This window comes from Acipenser ruthenus, chromosome 27 (assembly GCF_902713425.1).
Source record: "Acipenser ruthenus chromosome 27, fAciRut3.2 maternal haplotype, whole genome shotgun sequence".
NCBI lineage: Eukaryota > Metazoa > Chordata > Actinopteri > Acipenseriformes > Acipenseridae > Acipenser > Acipenser ruthenus.
The window spans coordinates 19,060,724-19,080,141 of record NC_081215.1 but is presented as its reverse complement, the minus strand read 5'-3'; the positions used below and the strand labels follow the sequence as shown (position 1 = coordinate 19,080,141).

The 19,418-nt window shown below is 38.7% G+C and overlaps 1 protein-coding gene across 5 annotated transcripts; it reads left to right on the top strand.

Annotated features, from left to right (window-relative positions):
* Nucleotides 1–123: 123 nt before the first annotated feature.
* ric8a (RIC8 guanine nucleotide exchange factor A) lies at nucleotides 124–19,123 on the top strand. 5 transcript variants are annotated; one of them, XM_059002431.1, is made up of 13 exons: nucleotides 124–289; nucleotides 818–1,129; nucleotides 3,083–3,130; nucleotides 3,496–3,513; nucleotides 10,562–10,594; nucleotides 10,976–11,596; nucleotides 11,732–11,826; nucleotides 12,302–12,452; nucleotides 13,390–13,485; nucleotides 13,832–13,976; nucleotides 14,375–14,519; nucleotides 15,771–15,890; nucleotides 17,648–19,123. In XM_059002431.1, exons 2-13 carry the CDS (start codon nucleotides 1,040–1,042, stop codon nucleotides 17,766–17,768), a joined length of 1,683 nt encoding a protein of 560 aa, XP_058858414.1. In that variant the 5' UTR covers nucleotides 124–289; nucleotides 818–1,039; the 3' UTR covers nucleotides 17,769–19,123. The 5 variants fall into 5 exon arrangements, with proteins under 5 accessions (XP_058858414.1, XP_058858416.1, XP_058858418.1 ...); XM_059002433.1 differs by lacking the exon at nucleotides 3,496–3,513; XM_059002435.1 differs by lacking the exon at nucleotides 10,562–10,594 and having other exon boundaries at nucleotides 125–289.
* The last annotated feature ends 295 nt before the right edge of the window (nucleotides 19,124–19,418 follow it).

The window sequence follows — 19,418 nt, the reverse complement described above, 5'->3', positions numbered from 1 at the left end:
GACAGAGATATTTAAATTTGTCAAATTCCTCGTGATTAATTTGTATTACATTGAACTAAATAAACCCCCTCGACGTTGGGACTGTGAGGCTGAACCATGGCAGTTATGTAATGCATTTATTGGAGAAGACAGTAAACCCTACATTGTATTACTACAGCATATGTAACAAAAATAGTAGAAATATAAAATAAAAAAAAAATGCAAACAACCGAATTTAGTCTAGTTTCCTCATTCAGGCAAACTCCAGGCGGACCAAATTGAGTACGGTGCAGTGTTGCTTAATTTGCAAGTACGTACCTGTATCTAAGTATCGAATTTTCCTTCTGTTTCCCAACTGTTCAATCACTTGCTTTGTGATGCGTCCCCTTCGGATGTTGCACGTCCATATATTACCAGCTAAAGATCATTTTTAACCTCTTAATAAAAGATGAGGTATATTTATATTAGTTTTTCAGACCTATTTTGAAAGGGTGACAGCTGTTTTTGATTGAAACATTTGACCTTAAAAATATGCCTTAGCCTATGTAATTCAATATGACTGAAATAAAAAAAAACAATATATGTGTGTGCGTTTGCGTGTCCGTTTGTGTGTAACCACACAGTTTTAAAATTAAATCAAACATTAATATTCACGTGTTGTTTGTTGTTTTGGTTTCAAGAATAGATTAATGGTTATTTAAAAGAATATTCTATGCATGAGGAAATGTGGAAATAAATTGATCAATTCTACCTCTTTAAGAGGGCGTGCTTACATATGTAAATTTTAGTACAATGCAAACCTCAGGGTGTTTTTTTTTTCTTTCGTTTCTTCCACCAGGCACTAAAGCAATTATTTTAACAAAATAAAACTACAACTCCCACAAGCAGGCGGCAGGCGAGTCTTCGGTACTCTTATCATCCCGTGGTTTTTGATCCCCAGTGATCAGAGTTGAAAGTGGGATTGAAGCCGTGAATCATATCAGTAAATTACAATCCAGCGCGGACTGTGTACGGTTGTCAGGTTCACTGTACAAAGCACTGCATTCCTAGTAACAGAGCAATGAAAATGGATCTGAACGCAGTCATTGAAACTGTCGAAGCGGGGTACCAGGATGCTGCTATGATGGCACTGCAAGCGTTCAATAAAGAGGCGAGTAAACGTCCGATTTTATTTGTATTTACCTTGCTGATGTTTTGTTTATTTTGTATGTATTTCCTAATAAAAGTGAAGGTCTATATGTGATAACACGTTGTTTTTCAGATACTGTGGATTGTGTGGAAATGCAGGATACATTTGACCCGTGTCTGTTTCTATTACGATGAGCTTTGTATTATTGTTTTCTGTACAACAAATACGGGTGATCGACCTGATGATGATGTGAACACCCAAAGCTAAATGGTCTTTAATGGCATTGATGCGGTCAGGAATAAGGTGGGGGATGGGCATGCACATCTGTTCTGCCATTAGCATTTTAATGCTTATGCAACTCTGTGCATCAAAACTAGAAAGATCTGAATATGTAAATGTAGTTGTATATATGTGTTATTATTAATAATAATATTTAATACTAATGCTTCTTTGCACGTTTACTGTTAATTTAAATACTTTGCTGCACTATTGTGACAGTTCCAGGTTTGCACTGTGTTATAATAATAATAATAATAATAATAATAATAATAATAATAATAATAATCATCATTTCAGTAATAAATACACTTTGCTATTACTGTAATATTGCTTGTTATGCATGAATAACCATAATAATAATAATAATAATAATAATAATAATAATAATAATAAATTGCAGACATGCTGATTGTCTGGCAACTTTTATTTTGAATGGAAATTGTAGTATAGATATTGGTAATAATATCGATTAATATAACATCTAATGCTTAGCAAAAGTCATTTTTATTAGTCAACAATTAGATATCCTATGCGGTATGGAACAGAGAGAACAGAAAATAGAGAATACTATTTAGTTTAGTTAAGTTTAGTTTATTCACTTTGTACAGATTTTTTTGGTAAATAAATAAGTCTGATTTCCATTTAACTATTCTGTTTAAGAGCAAACATCTTATGCATGCAGCAACATAAACAAGTTAAAAACATTCCCTTCTCTTTCTGTTTCTGACAAACAAGTAGATGAATAGGGGGTATAATCATGTTTTTTTACTGGATCACTCCCTGGTGCAATCTGTATTTATAGTGATGAAATCTGTTTTGAAAGCGAGGGCTTACATTTTTTTATTTTTTTGCAGAAGCTTAGAAGGGCATTAAGTGCATTAAAAAGACTATTTTTTTTAGACCAGAATCAATGCATTGATTAACAAATTGTTTTAATAATACAGGTACCCATATTTAAAATCATTACACTATATCTCCCAGGTATATTAGAATAATAAAATATTAGTATTTTTTTTTCACTTTTCAGTAAAGAGTACAACTGTAAACCAGACCATGTCAGTAAAGTAACAGTAAGAAATGAACAATAAAGATATTTTCTTCAATAGCAAGATTTAACCAAGCAGGCAACAAACTAGATTAGAAGAGCCCATCTTTTTTTTCCAGGAAGCTGTCTGACTTGTGCAGTATCCTTCAGTATCTTCACAATTGGATTAAGTAATTCAGGTCGTTGAATAGACGTCAGCGAAGCCAAGCCTTTCCATTACGTCCCTGTAAATTACATGGTGTGTCCCAAAGGTCACATTGGCTAAATACTCTCTCTGTATTCCCATTTGACATTTGACTTCTGGGTGGGGAACTTAACAACACTGTTGCCGGCACCCATCGTCTCTTCAGTAGAGTAGAAGCTGCTATTTCTCCCAATAACTTGAAAGATTTTAAGGGTGTTAAGCACTGAAAAGGGCATACTGTTTTTATAACCAGAATGTACACACTTACCTACAAGCTAATTCCCTTATAAACCTATTCACATAGCCTATGCAACAGCTTTTCTATGCCTTTTGTGCCAGGCTCCAGTAGAGCTTTCAGGCACCAATCTGCATGTGTCCCATACTGTAGTGGTTGTGTCTGTGTGGCTCTTCCTCTCTGTAATGCATCACCTCATTTAACATGTGTATGTTCTTTTTTTTTATTAAGAAATGCCAGTGTTTCACTTTTGATGGTGATGGAAGAGTAGAAAGGCAGGTAAGTGACTACATTTGTCATTTTATTTAAAAGTCTTCCCACACATTTTGTTAATGGAATACAATAAACAAATCTGAGTGCCTTTACCTTTGGATATGTACCACCCCAGAAAAAAAAAAACAACAGGCCTCTGCTCCTACTCCCACTTGGCAGGTTACCATGGAAACCAGGGTTGCTGTCCTATTAGTAACTACTGTGTATAGGTTTACCAAAATCCAGACCTGGATACCATAGAGTATTTAAATTAAACAAATGTATACTTTTTCAAAAGTGACAAGATGTAAATGTCTCTATGCTGAAGTATATCTTCCAGAAGAAGGTATAGGTACTAACTTTTGTTTCTTTTTTGCATGCTTTTGTATTAGGAAGATACATTAAAACAGGTATTGTAGTTCATAAACTAAGTGTTTCTGAAAACAAGAGTTATTTGTGAAAAAATACCTGCAATAGCCAAATACTTGGGCCAAGTAAAAATAAACAAGTAAGCATATCAAATTAGTCCGCTAGCAATTTTGTAGATCTCAGTTCATTCACTTTTCTAATAGTATTTTACCTTAACTTGAAAGCGTTGATGAATTGTAGATATGCATCTAGAAGCCTGCAGAAAGTATCTGCCAAGTCAAAAGGTAATGGCTTTTGAGTCTCAATCTAAGAATATCCATTTAAAAATGAAATTTTAAAGACCCAGGCCCAAATTTATAAAAGGATTGTAATTCTGGGGTGTTTCTGAACGAAACCGCTCAAATTGGGATATTTAATGTCTATTAAATATTCCGTCTAATTTATTAAAGCTGCCGGTAATTGCGGGCCTCGTATTTGCGTGATCATTTTAAGAATTCTGAAAAGCAGGTGTTAATTTGCCGCGGTCAGACAGTAGGCTATATAAAAGGCAAGGTGATGTGGAAGACTTGTCTGCAGCAAGGAGACATCATTTTCAAGGACAAAAAAACACTTCGTAACATTTTGCAAAGAGCTCAGTTTTTAACCCTTCTGATCAAGTCAGTTTGTAAATTACGGTTTATAATGCCGGTACCGTATTGTTTTGCAAACTCCAATTTTCAATACATGTTTCATAGCTTACATGACAAAACAGAAAGTCTGCAAATAGAGACTATAGAATCCATGTAAAAAAGTTTCTTAGAAGCACCTAAAAAGGTCTCCCCACAGTGGCAAAGCAAGGTTCTAACGAGAGCCTTTACTTCTTAGAGTGTAGGCATTATTAAAAGAACGGTGGAGGAGATTAAGAAAAGATGGAACGATATTCTGAGGCGCACGAAAGAAAAAGTCTCATATACAATGAGGGCTCATCCTCCACCGTTATTTTAGTAATGCCTACGGAATGTATTTTTTTGTAATATGGCGTTCTGATATTTAACAATCCTGCTTCAGGCAGTATTGTTAAATTCGAGTTGGAAAGAAAACAGTAAAAAAAAAAAAAGGATAGAGGGACAGATGACGCAGTTAGTTTGTAGCTAGAGCAAGTACAGTTTTTCGACCATACCATACAGATATGCTTTAAAATCATGCATAGAGTAAGAAATACAGACAAACATAAGAAATAAGAGAGTTGTAACTGCATAAGACTTTAAGAAGATATAAGTCGTAGTTAAACTGAAGACTGTTCGTATGCAACTGTATTGTTGCTGAACATATTGCTGTAGAACAATGGAAGGATTATCCACCCGTTTGACTGCCATGGATGTAAGTAAATAAAACGTATTGTTTCTGAAGTTTGAAAAGTCTATACGCCTGGAATTATTCTATACAAAATAAGAAGTTGAACTAATATGCGAAGCACAGTAATTGGATGATGCGTCGTAATGTATAAGCAACCTAGACTACAAACTCTGAAGTGGTACATTTGTTTATTAAGAAGCCACCACACATTCCATATTTTATTCCTTTGTCCTGGTGATATATTTCGAGCTTGTAACACATCTTCATGTGTTACAAGTACTGCTTGTACCAGAATCTCCACTTCCATATTGGTAAATTTCAGTTTTCGCTTCCGAGCATCCTCATCACCATGGCTAGTACCAGGCTGAGGTGTGTGCCATTCATTTTCTTTTGGAATGTGTAGCCTACACACGCAGGGTTGACCCAAACCTGCTATTTTATTGTGAGAGGTGTGTAATTTTCCACCGCTAATTGCGGTGAGGGGTATTTAAATTGGTTGATTGCAGAATCGCCTGCTTTACAAAATAGTTTGTTATTTTGACGATGAGTGCGGCCGTACTGAACACGCACATTAAGTGGCTTTTTGCTGTCGGTTTTTCCCCCTTTATAAATTTGGGCCTCTGTTCAATTCTCTATGATCAGTTGGTAAGAATGAGTTTAGGAGTCTAGATTGTTCCATCTGTCTGGTACATAACATCATAACATGACAAAGAGTGTTCATTTCAGTAGACTTCCTTGCCATGTAGGCATTAATCAGTATTGCAGTGGCATTTGGCTATTGGTTAAATAAGCTGTGGTACAGTATTATGCTTCCCAAAAAGGTTTGTCAGTCAGTCAGTTGATCAATATAAAAAACCTGACATTGTTTTTCTTTTTACTGTAATTAACACAACACCTTCAAACAGAATATGACAGTTTTATTTATTTGGAATTTTACATAGTAAATAGGTACCCTGAGTAATCTTAAAGTTCTGGACACAGCCAGTATACACACCCATTTTTAGATAGGTGACTGACTGACTGGTACAAGCTGTTGTCCAAATTGCCCTGAAGCCTCTGTAGAACTCTTAAGTAGTTTTGTGCATTAAGGCCTTGTGTTAATAATAGATTTAATTAAGCCACAGCATTAGTTGACACCTTAAATCCCCTTTTTGCTTTTGTTTTAGGCTTTAAGGCAACATTAGATGAGTGCTGTCAAGGTTGCAGTGTGTGTATGGTATGGCAGTGTGTTCATTAGTAGTGTTAGTCTGATTATACTTTGTCATTTGGGATTTATCCAAAACCTTTGATGTTTAGTGATCAAAAACATTTAGTAAAAAAACAATCAAACAATGAAAATAAAAGTAAATACAAGTTTCCATAGAAACTCCATTTGCAATTTCTCCAGCTGGACGCGCTTTGTCACTCTGTCTGCTTTGGGAATGTGACAGCTCCTGCAACTCTTGGCCAAGTCTTTTCCAGAAGGCCTTGCAGCCTCCATAACAGGAATGCTGTAGTGGGTAACACTTTGTAAACATTGAGGTATGCTCAAAAGCAACCTTTATGAATATCTTGACCCAATGTGTTAAATTCCCTGATTTCAATATGAGTCAGTTAAATCTGTTATTCCACATTTTCAAACGGTCCATTTGGTCAAGATACTCTGTCGTTGATGAGAAACTAACTTTTGAACTGATTCAGTAATCATTCTCATTGCTTCTTCCTCCTTCACACCACCAGTGTAGATTTTAACATGGGATACTGCACAAGGAATAAACCAGTGCTTGTAGGCATAGGATAATGCCAGGTACCTCGTAGATGCTGTAATGTCTACTGAATTGTGTTCCCAGCAGATACTGTGTCACTTGGAAGACAGTGCAACGCATTATCCGCTTTCGTTAGGCTGGAACACAGATGTGTCTGCATATGTGTGAATCCGAGGGTCAGCATTGTAAACAGTTAGTTATACAGCCTCAGTGAGGTGACAGGCTTGCCTGCTTATGTGTTTTGTCTTTTTCGGAAGCTTGCTGTGCTCAGTGGCATGCCATTAACATGGGTGCGCAACGGACCCCAATTTGCCGACCTGTTAACCAATGTCCCATGCTGTGTGGCCTGGGTTCATTAGAAAGATCTGTACAGACAAAACCGCAGACTCATCCCCCTGGTAGTTGTTAAACCTTTGATATATATCACACAGCCAATCTGCAACTAGAAGATGCTGTTGTGAATTGTCCAGAGTTGTACCTGTACTTGATGCTGAATTTATCATTTAAAGCTTCATTTGTATTATATGCGCAGACACTTTAAGAAATCTTAGGAAACCCGAGGTCTGTTTTTTTTTATCTTTTAGCCTTCATCAGGTCCCTTCGTGTCCCATGCATTTTAAGCATTGACAATTTCCTACATTGTATCTGAAACAATTACAGTAGACATATCCAACTTAATTGGCTCCATCGGATATGTGAAAATATTGTATCTCTGAGGGAGTCGTCATACTACAATGTAGTTGCGTTATTATCCAATACGAAGTAATCTGACAGTTTTTTTTTGTTTGTTTTTTGCACCGCAAGTACGTGTTAACGCAGAAATGGTGTTTAAAACAACAACAACAACAAAGCACAGAGCTTTGGAGGTTGTGAAAAAAAATGTGTTTCAGCTTTGTAATGGTACAGTAATTATATTAATCACTTGCTTTCTTATTTTCTTTTATTGAACATAGTTAAACTGGGCCGCTTGTTATAAAGAAAACTCAATTCCCAAAAGCTCCTTTTTTAAATTATATTTTTTTACTGAATCCATTCTGTCCTGCTAAGAACAGAATTGACTCTTTTAGACTAATAAAATGTGCATTGATCAGTTTCCATCCATACCGTTCAGTTGGTAGCAGCATGTGTAAATGATACTTGCCAGCGGTCCATTGGTTAATAGAGGGCTATCTTACAGGATCAGATATGATAGATTCTACTGTAGTCTGTTTTTGTGTCCCTTTTTTAATGCTGAATAAATGTGTGTTCTTCACTTGATTTCTCAAACTGGCTACTGGCTGTGTTGTGCTCATTTGCATTTAGAATTAGCAATACTAATATGGGGTAACAGTGTACCCCAAGAGACAAACAGCATGAGCTTTACCATCAGGTATGGTGAAGATTTACATACAGAACTGTATATTAGAGGTATTTTTAAAAGGTGAACTGCGTTTTTAGGTTTACCAAATTCTTCTCTTGGCTGCGTTTTATTAAAATGTTTGGAAGGAATTGAAAGATAATTGGGGAATGAACGACACAAAGTCTCTGGCTTGTACAAATCATTATGCTAATCCATGTATAACTCCCTGCTAAGATTCACTTAGCTGGCAGGCACTGTAAGGTATTAGAAGGTTTTCCACAATAGAATAGAAAGAAGTGGAAGGAAAGAATGACTGTTTTTGTTTAACTGTTTTTATTCTGATGATAAATCTGATGCATTGTGAGGTAATCCTTTAAGACTAAGTAGCTTAAAATAAAACGTTTTTTTTTTTTTTTTACATTTTTCTGATGTTAGCCATCAATGAAATTACTAAAAGATTGTGATTTTTATTTTATTTTATTTTTTGATGGTGTGTTAAGCTGCTTTGACTAGGAGTTCAGGAGCTCCTCTTAACCTACTAGTTGCCTGCCATAGACATATGTTGCCTAGATCAGCCAAAATGTCTGAGTAAGCACCAGCACCATCTTGTACACAGATATGTATTGCCAGCATGTCGCTGATTCTTCAGAAAAGACTGGCTGGTCAAGCCTTTGCTACATATATCTATGGCATGCAGCTAGTATTTAAACTCAGAATGATTACAAACACCAGTAAGGAGACAGAAAAAATATGTATCTTTTTTTAATGGAGCAGGTGTATAACGTGCAAGACACAGGGTACGGACATTTCCAAGTACTGAATTCTGTCTCGGCTATTTGTGTTTGTTTAAATTTGAATCCGTGTATAGGAGCTCACAATATAACAGTTTAAATCAATTTCAATTATAAAATGTCCTGTATTTTCAGAGGCTTGTATTATTCATCTTCTCTGCAGTGCTTTGCCATCTGGTGCTGAGTGGAGGATCAGACCTCTGATGAAGGAGGGAGAGCAGTAACGCGATTGGGGGCTTACAAATACAATTTCTATGCAAAAGACTGCACTGGCTGTTTGTTTTTCAAGGGCAGGGTATATTACAAAACCTTCAGTGTTACTGTTTGTAGACAATTTGGCATATCAGATTAAACACAATGGAAAAATGAGAGCATGGCTAGTTATATTTAAAACAATTGTGGGGGATAAAAGTTCTGTAACACATACATATTATATTAAACACTGCAGGAAGAGAGATTATAGTCTTGTCTCCACCAGTTTTCATAACTGTATCTAATTGTGCTTATGTAGTATTACTGTATGTTAAATGTATCGAAACAATCATAAATATTGAACTTTGAGGCTGATGCATGGTCAGTTGTTGTGAGATATTATTTTTAATGTTCAGACAAACAGACATGTTCATAAAGAATTTGCATTCCATGAAATGTCTAGGATATTTAAGCATTTACTGGGACTCTATTCGTAGGCTTTATGAATGTGTACCGCAATGTTGAAAACCATTTGGGGCCGGTATTAATAAAATTAAAAAATGAAGCCAACTTACATTTGTTTCTTAAAACTGCGAAGCTCTAGCAAGGTAGAAAATGCATTATCTCATGTAGGTCTGGTGGAAAATCCGCAGCTTCTGTGCGCCCACACTATATCATATTCAACCAGCTCCAGTAGTCTCAAATGATACTGCTCCTTCTACTACAGTCATAAAGATTTGCAGTTCATTCCTAAACTTTTCCCACCTTTGATTGATGAAGAAGTAGTCAAGATTACTTTTGATTTTGGTTCCAATCTGGATTTTAGTTCCGTGTACAAGGACATCATTTGAAATACCAGGAGATACCATCCTAAATCAACATTACAGGACACTTTTGTTACAAAAAGAGCTCAACAAATCAGTGCCCTTGAAAACCATTAAAACAAACTGACAAGTATATATTATTCAAGGTATTGAGCAGTATGATATAAAGTAGTACTAAATGCCTTGGTGATAGCCCCTGGAAGTATACAGTACTGAAAAAATTGGCACTCTAGAAACCTTACTGGCAGTGTGCTATAGTCGAAGTTACCCCAAATAATAATGCATGTAATGTGTTCTCAAGGACTAAACTTAATGATCAAAGTACAGAAGATTGCATGTGGACAATAACATTGAGCAATCAGAAAGGGAATAAAACTTTATTATTATTGTTATTGTTATTTTTTGGCATTTATTATGTACTATTATATAGATCACTATAGCCAGACAGTAGCAGGTTCTGATTTAACAGTCATTTCACTCCAGCCTTACCATTCAGATACCATCATGGGATATCAGAAGCTAAGCAGAGCTGGTCCAGGAGAGCCAACCTCAATGAAACACCATTAAACTGTTCTTGTTAAAACTGCCAGCACTGTTCTTGTTAAAACTGCCAGCATTGCTAAACGGTTTAAAAGTATTTTATTCTCTGACGGATCCCTGGACACAGTTCTGTCGATTGATCCTGAATAAATAGACCTGACACATAATACAAACGTCTGAGTATCATTAAAAGCCCTTTTACATCTATGGATTTGATACCTACTTAAAACGAACCCTTCCAATGATCCCATTAGACTGTGAGTAAAGAGGGTAATTGACAGTGTCTACCAAGTGTTTACAGCATCCCTTTCTTCTGTGAGCAGCCTGCACCCTTCCTAGAGGGAATTCCAGAACAGGTATTTGCATTCCTTACCCATTCGGATACACTGACTGGACAAAAAATTATACAATTGCCTTAATAGTGGGTAGGATAGTGTAGTCCCTGGTGCATCGCTCAAGTAGAAACAGACGTGTCTCATTCAGCATTGATTTTCTGTAATTCGGGCAAAGCAAAGCACTGAGGGAGAGGGAGAAGCATACATTTGCAAACTAGTTTTTTTCTGATTTTACAATTATAAGTCAGGTAGACAAACCTGAAGCCTTCTTTAGTATACAGCACATCGTTTATAGAAGGAACCAGCTGAAACAATTGTCTTCTTGACATTTTTATAGCTGTACCTAGAATTCTGTTTTGAAGTTGTGGATAGCTTTACAGTGTTTTGGTTTCTGATCCCTAGCGGTTGGGGAAGCTGGTGATCCGGTTTCTGGAGAGGGACCTGCAGCCGTCCTGCCAGCTAGCCTGCCTGGAAACCATCCGGATTCTGTCCCGAGACAAGAACTGCTTGGAGCCGTTCGCCACCCCGCAGGCCATTCAGACCCTGGGCCGGCACGCAGGCATCGAGCACAGCGAGGGCGTCACCTCTGAGATCCCGGACGTGGAGGTGATCGTGGAGGCCCTCAAGTGCCTGTGCAACATCGTCTTCAACAGCCCGAGCGCGCAGGAGGTGGGGGCCGAGCTGCGGCTCATCGTGGGCCTCACCGAGCGGCTCAAGCTCTGCAAAGACCGGAACTGGAGCCACGAGGTGCGCTTCTTCGACCTGCGGCTGACCTTCCTGTTCACGGCGCTGAGGGTGGACGTGCGCGGGCAGCTGGCTCACGAGCTGCGGGGGGTCAGTCTGCTGTCCGACGCCCTGGAGAGCACCCTGGGCCTGCGCTGGCTCGACACCTTCGAGGTGGCACGAGCAGACAAAGGAGACGAGGGCCTGCCCCTGCCTCGCCAGGAGACCGAGCGCACCATGGAGATCCTCAAGATCCTCTTTAACATCACCTTCGACACCAGCCGCCGCGACGTGGACGAGGTGAGGAGAGGGTAGTGATGGGTAAGGTCGGGTATGCTAAAGCATATTACTTGCGTGATCAACTGGAAATTTGCCATGGAAAACTCCTTGTTGGTTGAATAAATAACTAACTGAAACTTCCCTTTTTATTTGCAGGAAGAAGCTGCTCTTTACAGGCATCTCTGTGCCATCCTGCGCTTCTGCCTAATGAGCAAAGCAGATGGAGAAGATAGGACAGAGGAGTTCCACAGGTAAGACGTTTGAACTGAAATGAAACTGCACTGTATAATTCCCTTCACTGTTAAGTCTCTGATACATTCAAGCAAATGTCAAAATAATTTGTAATTTAAAATTGCATCGCTCTGTCTGTATGAAGTATTAAAGTACATGTCCTAAGAAACATTTGTGTTTTTGCTTGCTGCACAACGTTGAATGTACAAAGCTATCTGAATGCATTCATCATTTCTAAACTTGTATAACCTGTCTACAGGTCTAGGAAAGATGACTCCTCTCAAACCTGCACACTGCTATTGTAGTACAGGAAAGGCAAGTCCACTTAAAAACACAAGCCAGCGCACTGATTTTTTGTGTGCCCATAGAAAAAAAACAGTCAGATTAAGTCAGATTATGGAAATTATGAGAAAACATTTGAGAAAGCCTCTTAGAACTCCTGCCCCTGTTGTATGTTGGAAATGAGAAGCCAGGCGTGTGCCTTTGCTGTTTCAGTCACACGGTGAACTTGCTGGGGAACCTGCCCCTGATGTGTCTGGATGTGCTCCTCACTCCGAAGGTCCAGCAGGGCTCTATCGAGTACATGGGGGTGAATATGGACGCAGTCAGCATGCTGCTAGACTTCATGGACCGGAGACTCGACCGGGTGAGTGCCATCTCTGAGCAAATCAAAATGGAAATTAGATATAATGGTATACCATTGATTATTGTATAGTATGGTATGGTATACACCTAGTAACAATGAATGGTTGAATATTGTATTTCATTTATACCACTGAAATCCATTACTATAACCTGCCATTACTGACCATTCATGGCACACAGAAATGTAATAAAACAAATAGTATTGTGTACTTTCTTGTGAGGTCTGTTTGGCCAAAATAACACTGCATTTATGGGGCATTTATAAAAGCCAGTGCTGCAGCTGAATTTGCTTAGTTTCTTCAGGCTGCTGGGGAATCAACCCTTTAAACATCAGCATGTTAACTGTTCTATCGTCTGCATGTTCAAGAACATAAGGTTATTGCTAGAAAATGACATGTGTATACATTATACGTGTGTGTATAGTTACCGAGCATCGGCTCCATACATCAGACTGATGCTAGGGAAAATGTCCATGTTTTTTTAACGCTGAAGTCTACAAGGATTTGCATTGTTTATCTATTGTATCTGCTGCAGTTGTTTGTACTGTATGAGGCCGCTTTGGGCTCTGGGATTTTTTTTGAAAAAACAAATAGCAGCTGGCGTTTTTTAATAAAGGCGATGCAAATCTCTGCTGGGTAAATGGGATAATTGAGGAACCAGCGCTATGTTTATTGCTGGATTACTGGCAGTCTAATTGTCTTTGAAGCTAATGTAGCAGTAAAAGACATTACCATGCATGGTTTATTTTAATTTAGGCTAGGCTGGCACTGTATCACACTCTTGCGTTTTATCAAGTATGGATAGGCTCAGGTGTCCAGCCAAAGCCTTTACTGCCCTTAATAAATGAGCTTGAAATAGGTTCTCGCCGCAGGTGATAAACCACTGCTTAGTGCTGTTTAGTGATGATAAACTACATGCATTCCTTTTGTGAATCCCAGGAGCACAAGCTGAAAGAGACTCTGACTCCCTCCCTGAACCTGCTGACTGAGAGTGCCCGGGTCCACAGGGAGACCAGGAAGTTCCTGCGGATGAAGGTGACTCTTCTTTCATAGGACTGACAGATACATGTGTGTAATTACAGCCACGGAGGGAGATATATCTAACTAACATACTTATTCAATATCAGCCCTAGGGACAATTACAATTGAAACTGTGCAATTCGGAAATAAATTGCAATGACAATGACATTGTAATAGTGGTTGAACCTTGGCACACCTGCGTAATTGGAATTGGAGTTATAGCATATCATTGATCCATTACAGTTCCATTACAGTTTCAGCAAACAATTCTGAAACAACTGGAACTCGTGTCAAAGATGCAGGGTCCCTGTCTATGACCTGGGGCCCTGGTGCAGTTCACATTGGCTTTGTGTTCTTTCAGATCCTTCCGCCTCTGCGGGACGTAAAGAATCGCCCTGAAGTAGGGAACTCCCTGCGGAACAAGCTAGTGCGCCTCATGACTCACATCGACACAGACGTCAAGCACTGCGCTGCCGAGCTGCTCTTTGTCCTCTGCAAGGAGAGCGGTGAGTGGAGCCCCATGCAAAGATGGACATTTTTTTTAGTATCGAAATACTAGTTTGACAATACATGCCTTTCTAAGTTTACATTTTCCAACGATCAACAAGTCACAGTGCAAGTTTAGTCGTATTCCCAAAGACAGTAATAAGTATGCCACTGTGCAGAGCCTAAATTGTGAGGCCACCTACTGTATTCCCAGCTATTGCCAGAGGAAAATAACCACAGGAGTCACAACAACATGCCATTTTATTAATGTGGTTGTTTTTATGTAAGTGCCATGTAGTGTTATCTGAAATGAAGCCATGGATTAAGTTCAGCAGTTTGAAGGAGCTGTTGCGCTGGGTGGCTGGTGAGCAGTGTGTGAAGTTCTCTGTCTGTCTGTCTGTCTCTCCGTCACACCCAGTTTCCAGGTTTGTGAAGTACACCGGCTACGGAAACGCAGCAGGCCTGCTGGCGGCGAGGGGCCTCATGTGCGGCGGGAGAGGGAAGGGCAGGTACTCGGAGGACGAGGACACAGACACAGAGGAGTACAGAGAAGCCAAACCAAAGTAAGCGGCCACCGATCCCTTTCACTGGACAGCTAAAAAACTAGGCCTGGGTGTGCAGGATTGCATTAGCATGATCAACGTTTTCTCAAATGTTTCCCCACAAAAATAATACTTTTGATGTATTTATAAAGCATTCACATATCAAAATTCAACATATCTTAGCAATAATACCCTACGCTTACAGGACTGATTTATGGACCAATAATGTCTGTAATTTGTGATAATTCTCATTGTATCTGTATTTTAACATATATCATAATTAATATTGCTGTATAATGCCTTTTATATAAAGCATTGTAATGTATTTTATTAAATATGATATATAACTCTTAATATATTATTTATAAATAATTGTGTATAGTGGGAGGTGCCTGATTTGTTTTGGTTATTCCCAAAAAGGATGGCCAACAATTGAAAACTTTGCTTTAGGGAAAGAACATTTCTGGTATCGGGGAACATTGAGCAACCTTAAACAGCAAGGCTGTGATATGTCAAGAGATCATGTTTTTGCATATAGCCTAAGTTCGCTCTTCTGTATCAAAATGGGTGGTGGTGGCCTGGAGTAGGATTCTGGGTTGAAAATGGCTGTTATATTGTACACATTCTTTTAACAATAAGAGGAGCTTCTGAAGAAGGCTATACAGTCTGAACTGTTACTCAGCGTGGAATAAACCTATTTGTGTTTCTTTCGCAGTTTGCACACTGATGCAGCAGCACACCTAGTAAAATGTAACGTTGTGCATGATGTCAAAACATTTGTCTGCTGGAAGAAGTAGTTTCTTTTCAGCTGTATGTGTGTTGCTGCATGGACTGATACACGTACTGTACAGAAAGAACTGTACACATATAGCTACAGATATGTACATAGTTAGAGATATACTGGACAGCTGGTTGAGCTGTTGTCGTTAGTGCTGCATGGTGTTTTTGCAAGTTTATTTCCCCGAACAGATTTACAATTGTTTATTTATGTCCGTGGATTGAAAACAATCTGATTAAAGCAGATTGTTAATCCTGGGTAATCTGCATGAGACCAGAGCACCAAGATCTGGAAGAAATGTCCCTGTGCAATGCAAGAAGAATTTCCCCACAGCCTAAGAGTACAACAAATAAAAAAGCAAAAATAGATCATGCATCTGGTAATTCCCTTTGCATCTATATTTCAACATATATCATATTAGAGATTGCCTTTACCTTATTTTTTTCAGTCATTTATATTTGTGTTGACATAACATTTTCCTGTTGCCTTTGTAGCATTAACCCTGTAACAGGGCGTGTGGAGGAGAAGCTGCCTAATCCAATGGAGGGGATGACAGAAGAACAGAAGGAGAACGAAGCTATGAAGTTAGTGAATATGTTCGACAAAATGTCCAGGTAGGTGGCAGCACTTATTATTGTGTTGTTGTAGTGCTAAAATGACAGCAGGTGGGTAAATGGGGTCCAACTTAATGATCTGAAATGAGGTTCCGCAAAATGTATAAATGTTGAGATCCTCCCCACTTTATATGATTAAAAAAGACTCAAAATCAACTTCTAGATATATGGTTTTCATGTTTGCAGTCTTTTGTTACTGATTTCTGCTGTTCAAGTAGTGAGATTTTTCTCTGTACTGTTGCTCTCCTAACAAGCAGTCTGTTGTTGACTCCTGATCCGTTCCTAGCTAAAAAATAAAGACCGTGCAAAGAATTCTTTGAAAAGGTTTGTGATTAGTCTGAGGTGAAGATGCTATGAAGCTCAGTGTGTGGTCAGCAGTCCCCAGGCTTGCTCTGACGGCTGTGTGTTTGAGTGTGTCTATAAATGTGAACCACTGCTCTGGTGTTCCCTGCCAATTCCAGCTCATTGCAGGTCTCCGCTTACTGCCAGGCTCCACTTCAGTGGAGGCGGGACTAGCAAGAACAATCCATCTATCGACGTATCTCTTGTCACCTTAGAAACACACGCCATTGGTTACCCATACTGTAGGCCCCAGCTAAGCAGACTGACTGGATGTTAGTTTTTTAAACTATTATGCTAACAGTTGTGCTGTAGTTACTCAGTACAGTATAACACACTTTAGTAGTATTTTTGTGGTGCTGATGAAAGCTGTTGAATTCAAAGAGCAGGAATAACAAAAGTGGAATAACAAATGTGAACTTCTCCATATTGTCCCCAAGGCCTCAAGCCTGCCCAATAGGGACTACTGTTTCTGTTAAGAAACATGTAAGACTTTTGAGCAAAGGTGCCAGCAAAAATGCCTAGTGCCAAGACTGAATTGTGTTTTTGTGGCTATGGACTGCTCAGGGCTACTGTCACCAAGCACCCTCTCTTGAGATTTAATCATTTTAATATTAATGTTTCCCAGCATGGGTAGAGTTCAACTGAGAGATAGCCATCAGCTTGTATTTGACAGCATGTGTGAAAGATAGGGAGCGCTGGTTGCTTAGAGCTCTTGAAGCTCTCAGCTGGTTATAATCCCCCTGCTGTCCCAGCCTAATACATCATTAATGTTAAAGCTGCAGGGTGGAAATTAGCTTGGGGGGAGGGGGAGGGGGAGGGGGAGGGGGAGGATGCTTTCACTTTTATATGCCTCTTTGAAACTAACAGAAGGCTTCATGGCATAACCAATTTGTTGACACATTGCAACGGAAGACCTTTGAGCACAGTTTGTTTATTCATGGGCTAAATTTCTTTCTGATCTCCAGACGGGTCACCACTAAAGAGTGCCCAACCCCGTTGTGAAATGGTTGTGAATAGCGAGGCTTCCTGAATCCCAATAGGGATTCGCCATATGGCAGCTCCCTGAAATTCTTCAAACAGGTGGCATGTTTTTACATGGATATGCGTTCACTAAACTGGAACAGAGCTGTGGGAATCACCTGCAGTAACTGGTTACCACAGGACTGATGAATGCAGCCCATTTTACACAAGTGTGTATCTTAGGTGTTTCTGTTTATTTGTCATCCTTAGCCAACCGATCATATCAAACCCATATGTATCCTCAATGGAAAACTGTAGTTCTGCAGGTTTTCAATTGTATCATACAGAAACAAATATGCAAAGAATTGTACCGTTCTCTCCTATTGGTTGATAATTTTTTTTGCCTGATGAGTCTACCTGGTCCTTCAGTAACCCGTTTCCATTTCTCATTATAGGGATCAAGTGATTCAGCCCATGGCAGTGGGCCCTGATGGGAAACTAGCGAGTTTGGAATCAGCCGTGCAAAGACTTTCAGAACAGAGGTCGTCTTCTGGCTCTGACTCGGACGCTGACTAAAGAACGGCAAGAGTGTTTAGTTTGTTTCTATTTAGTAAGGGTGCTGTGTACAGTTGATAGAGGTTGCACGAAGACTCTTTTCTCAATTAGTTTACTTGCTGTTTTGTCTGGTTCAATCTCTGCACAGCTGTACAGTGTGGAAACCATTCCAGCAAGATTTTTTTAAGGCAACTTTCTTCCTCTACACCGCAAGGCTTTAATAACTGGAAATCCAACTCTTTTTGGTAGTTAATCATCCTGACCATCTTTAGTGGACTGCATGTAAAATAAATCAATTCCCAACTCATCCTCCCAGCAAGGGCTTCAGCTGTAAGGGAGTTGCTAGCTGCTAGAGTGTCCACAGTTTTGACTAGTTGAGCTGCATGCCATTTCTTTTTTTTGTGTTTTTGCAAGTTTCAGTGAAATTTTTTCACTATGTTGCACATTTGTAGTGGTTTATCTGAATGTTGCCAAGTACAGAACTGTAGTACAGTGCGCTCAAGGAACCTTGCAAGACTGGTGGAGAGACTGACCAACCTAAAGTGTGAACTCCCAGGCTGCTAGAATCAGGCAGTAGTCTCATTTCTGCAGCGAGCTATAGCTGGGGGAAGTCGTTGGCAACCAATTGCTTTTGTCATAGGGACTGTGGCATTATTCATATGTAAAAACAATATATATCGTCATTTCATTTATTATTAATATTCATTTTAATTCAGTTATACTCTTAATGTTTAATGTGATCCTATTATTATTATTATTAATATTATTATTATTATTATTATTATTATTATTATTATTATTATTATTATTATTATTATTATTATTAATAATAAATATTTTAAAATCACTTTGAACTTGTTTTCCTGCTTTTTCATGTTATTGTACAGACTGCTTTTTTTTAATGCTCTTTACTTTAGTTTCACATAATCAGTTTTATATTATGGGCCCATTTTCATGCAGAATTAAATGCAGCGAGATGCATGAGATAAGGGTCACTAGGTTAATAGAACTAAATTAAAAAGACTCTGCAAATGTATTCATAGGGTAAAAAAACATTTGCACAAGGCACTGGATTTACAGCCTTCAGTTTTCCAGGAAAAATTAAAGTCACATACTAGTACATTATATATAGGGGCCTCTGTTTTTTGGCTTTTATTAATTACATTTTTCTGTGCTTATTTTTAGCTATCTTTTTTTTCTGGGGCTTTTGCTTTTTGTATACTGTATGAAATTACTGTTTTTGGTTACTTTCCAAAATGCTTGGCCTTTTTTTTCTGCCACTATGTATAGTAACTTGGCAGTACTTGCACACTTAAGTTGTACCTTTTTCCTTTGCTGTCTTCTTCAACTAAATCCTTATGGTCACTGGAACATTCTTCTGGGTTTTTTGTGTCTTTCTTTTACATTTCATCACAATTTGCAATTTTGTTTTAAATCCTCCCTATATAACTGTAATGTAGCTTTAAATCCCACGAACAAGTCTCCTCTCCTAATCGTAATCTAATTTTAAATCTCGCAAGTGGAGTCTCCAATAGAAATGTAGGAATTTGCTGCCACTCACTAGTTGAGGCGGGTTTAAAGTATTCAGAACGAATCAATGGTAGATAAGTCAGGATCGAGGGACATTGCCCAACTGCACTGGGAAAGATAGGGTCTTTTGTAGTAGTAGTT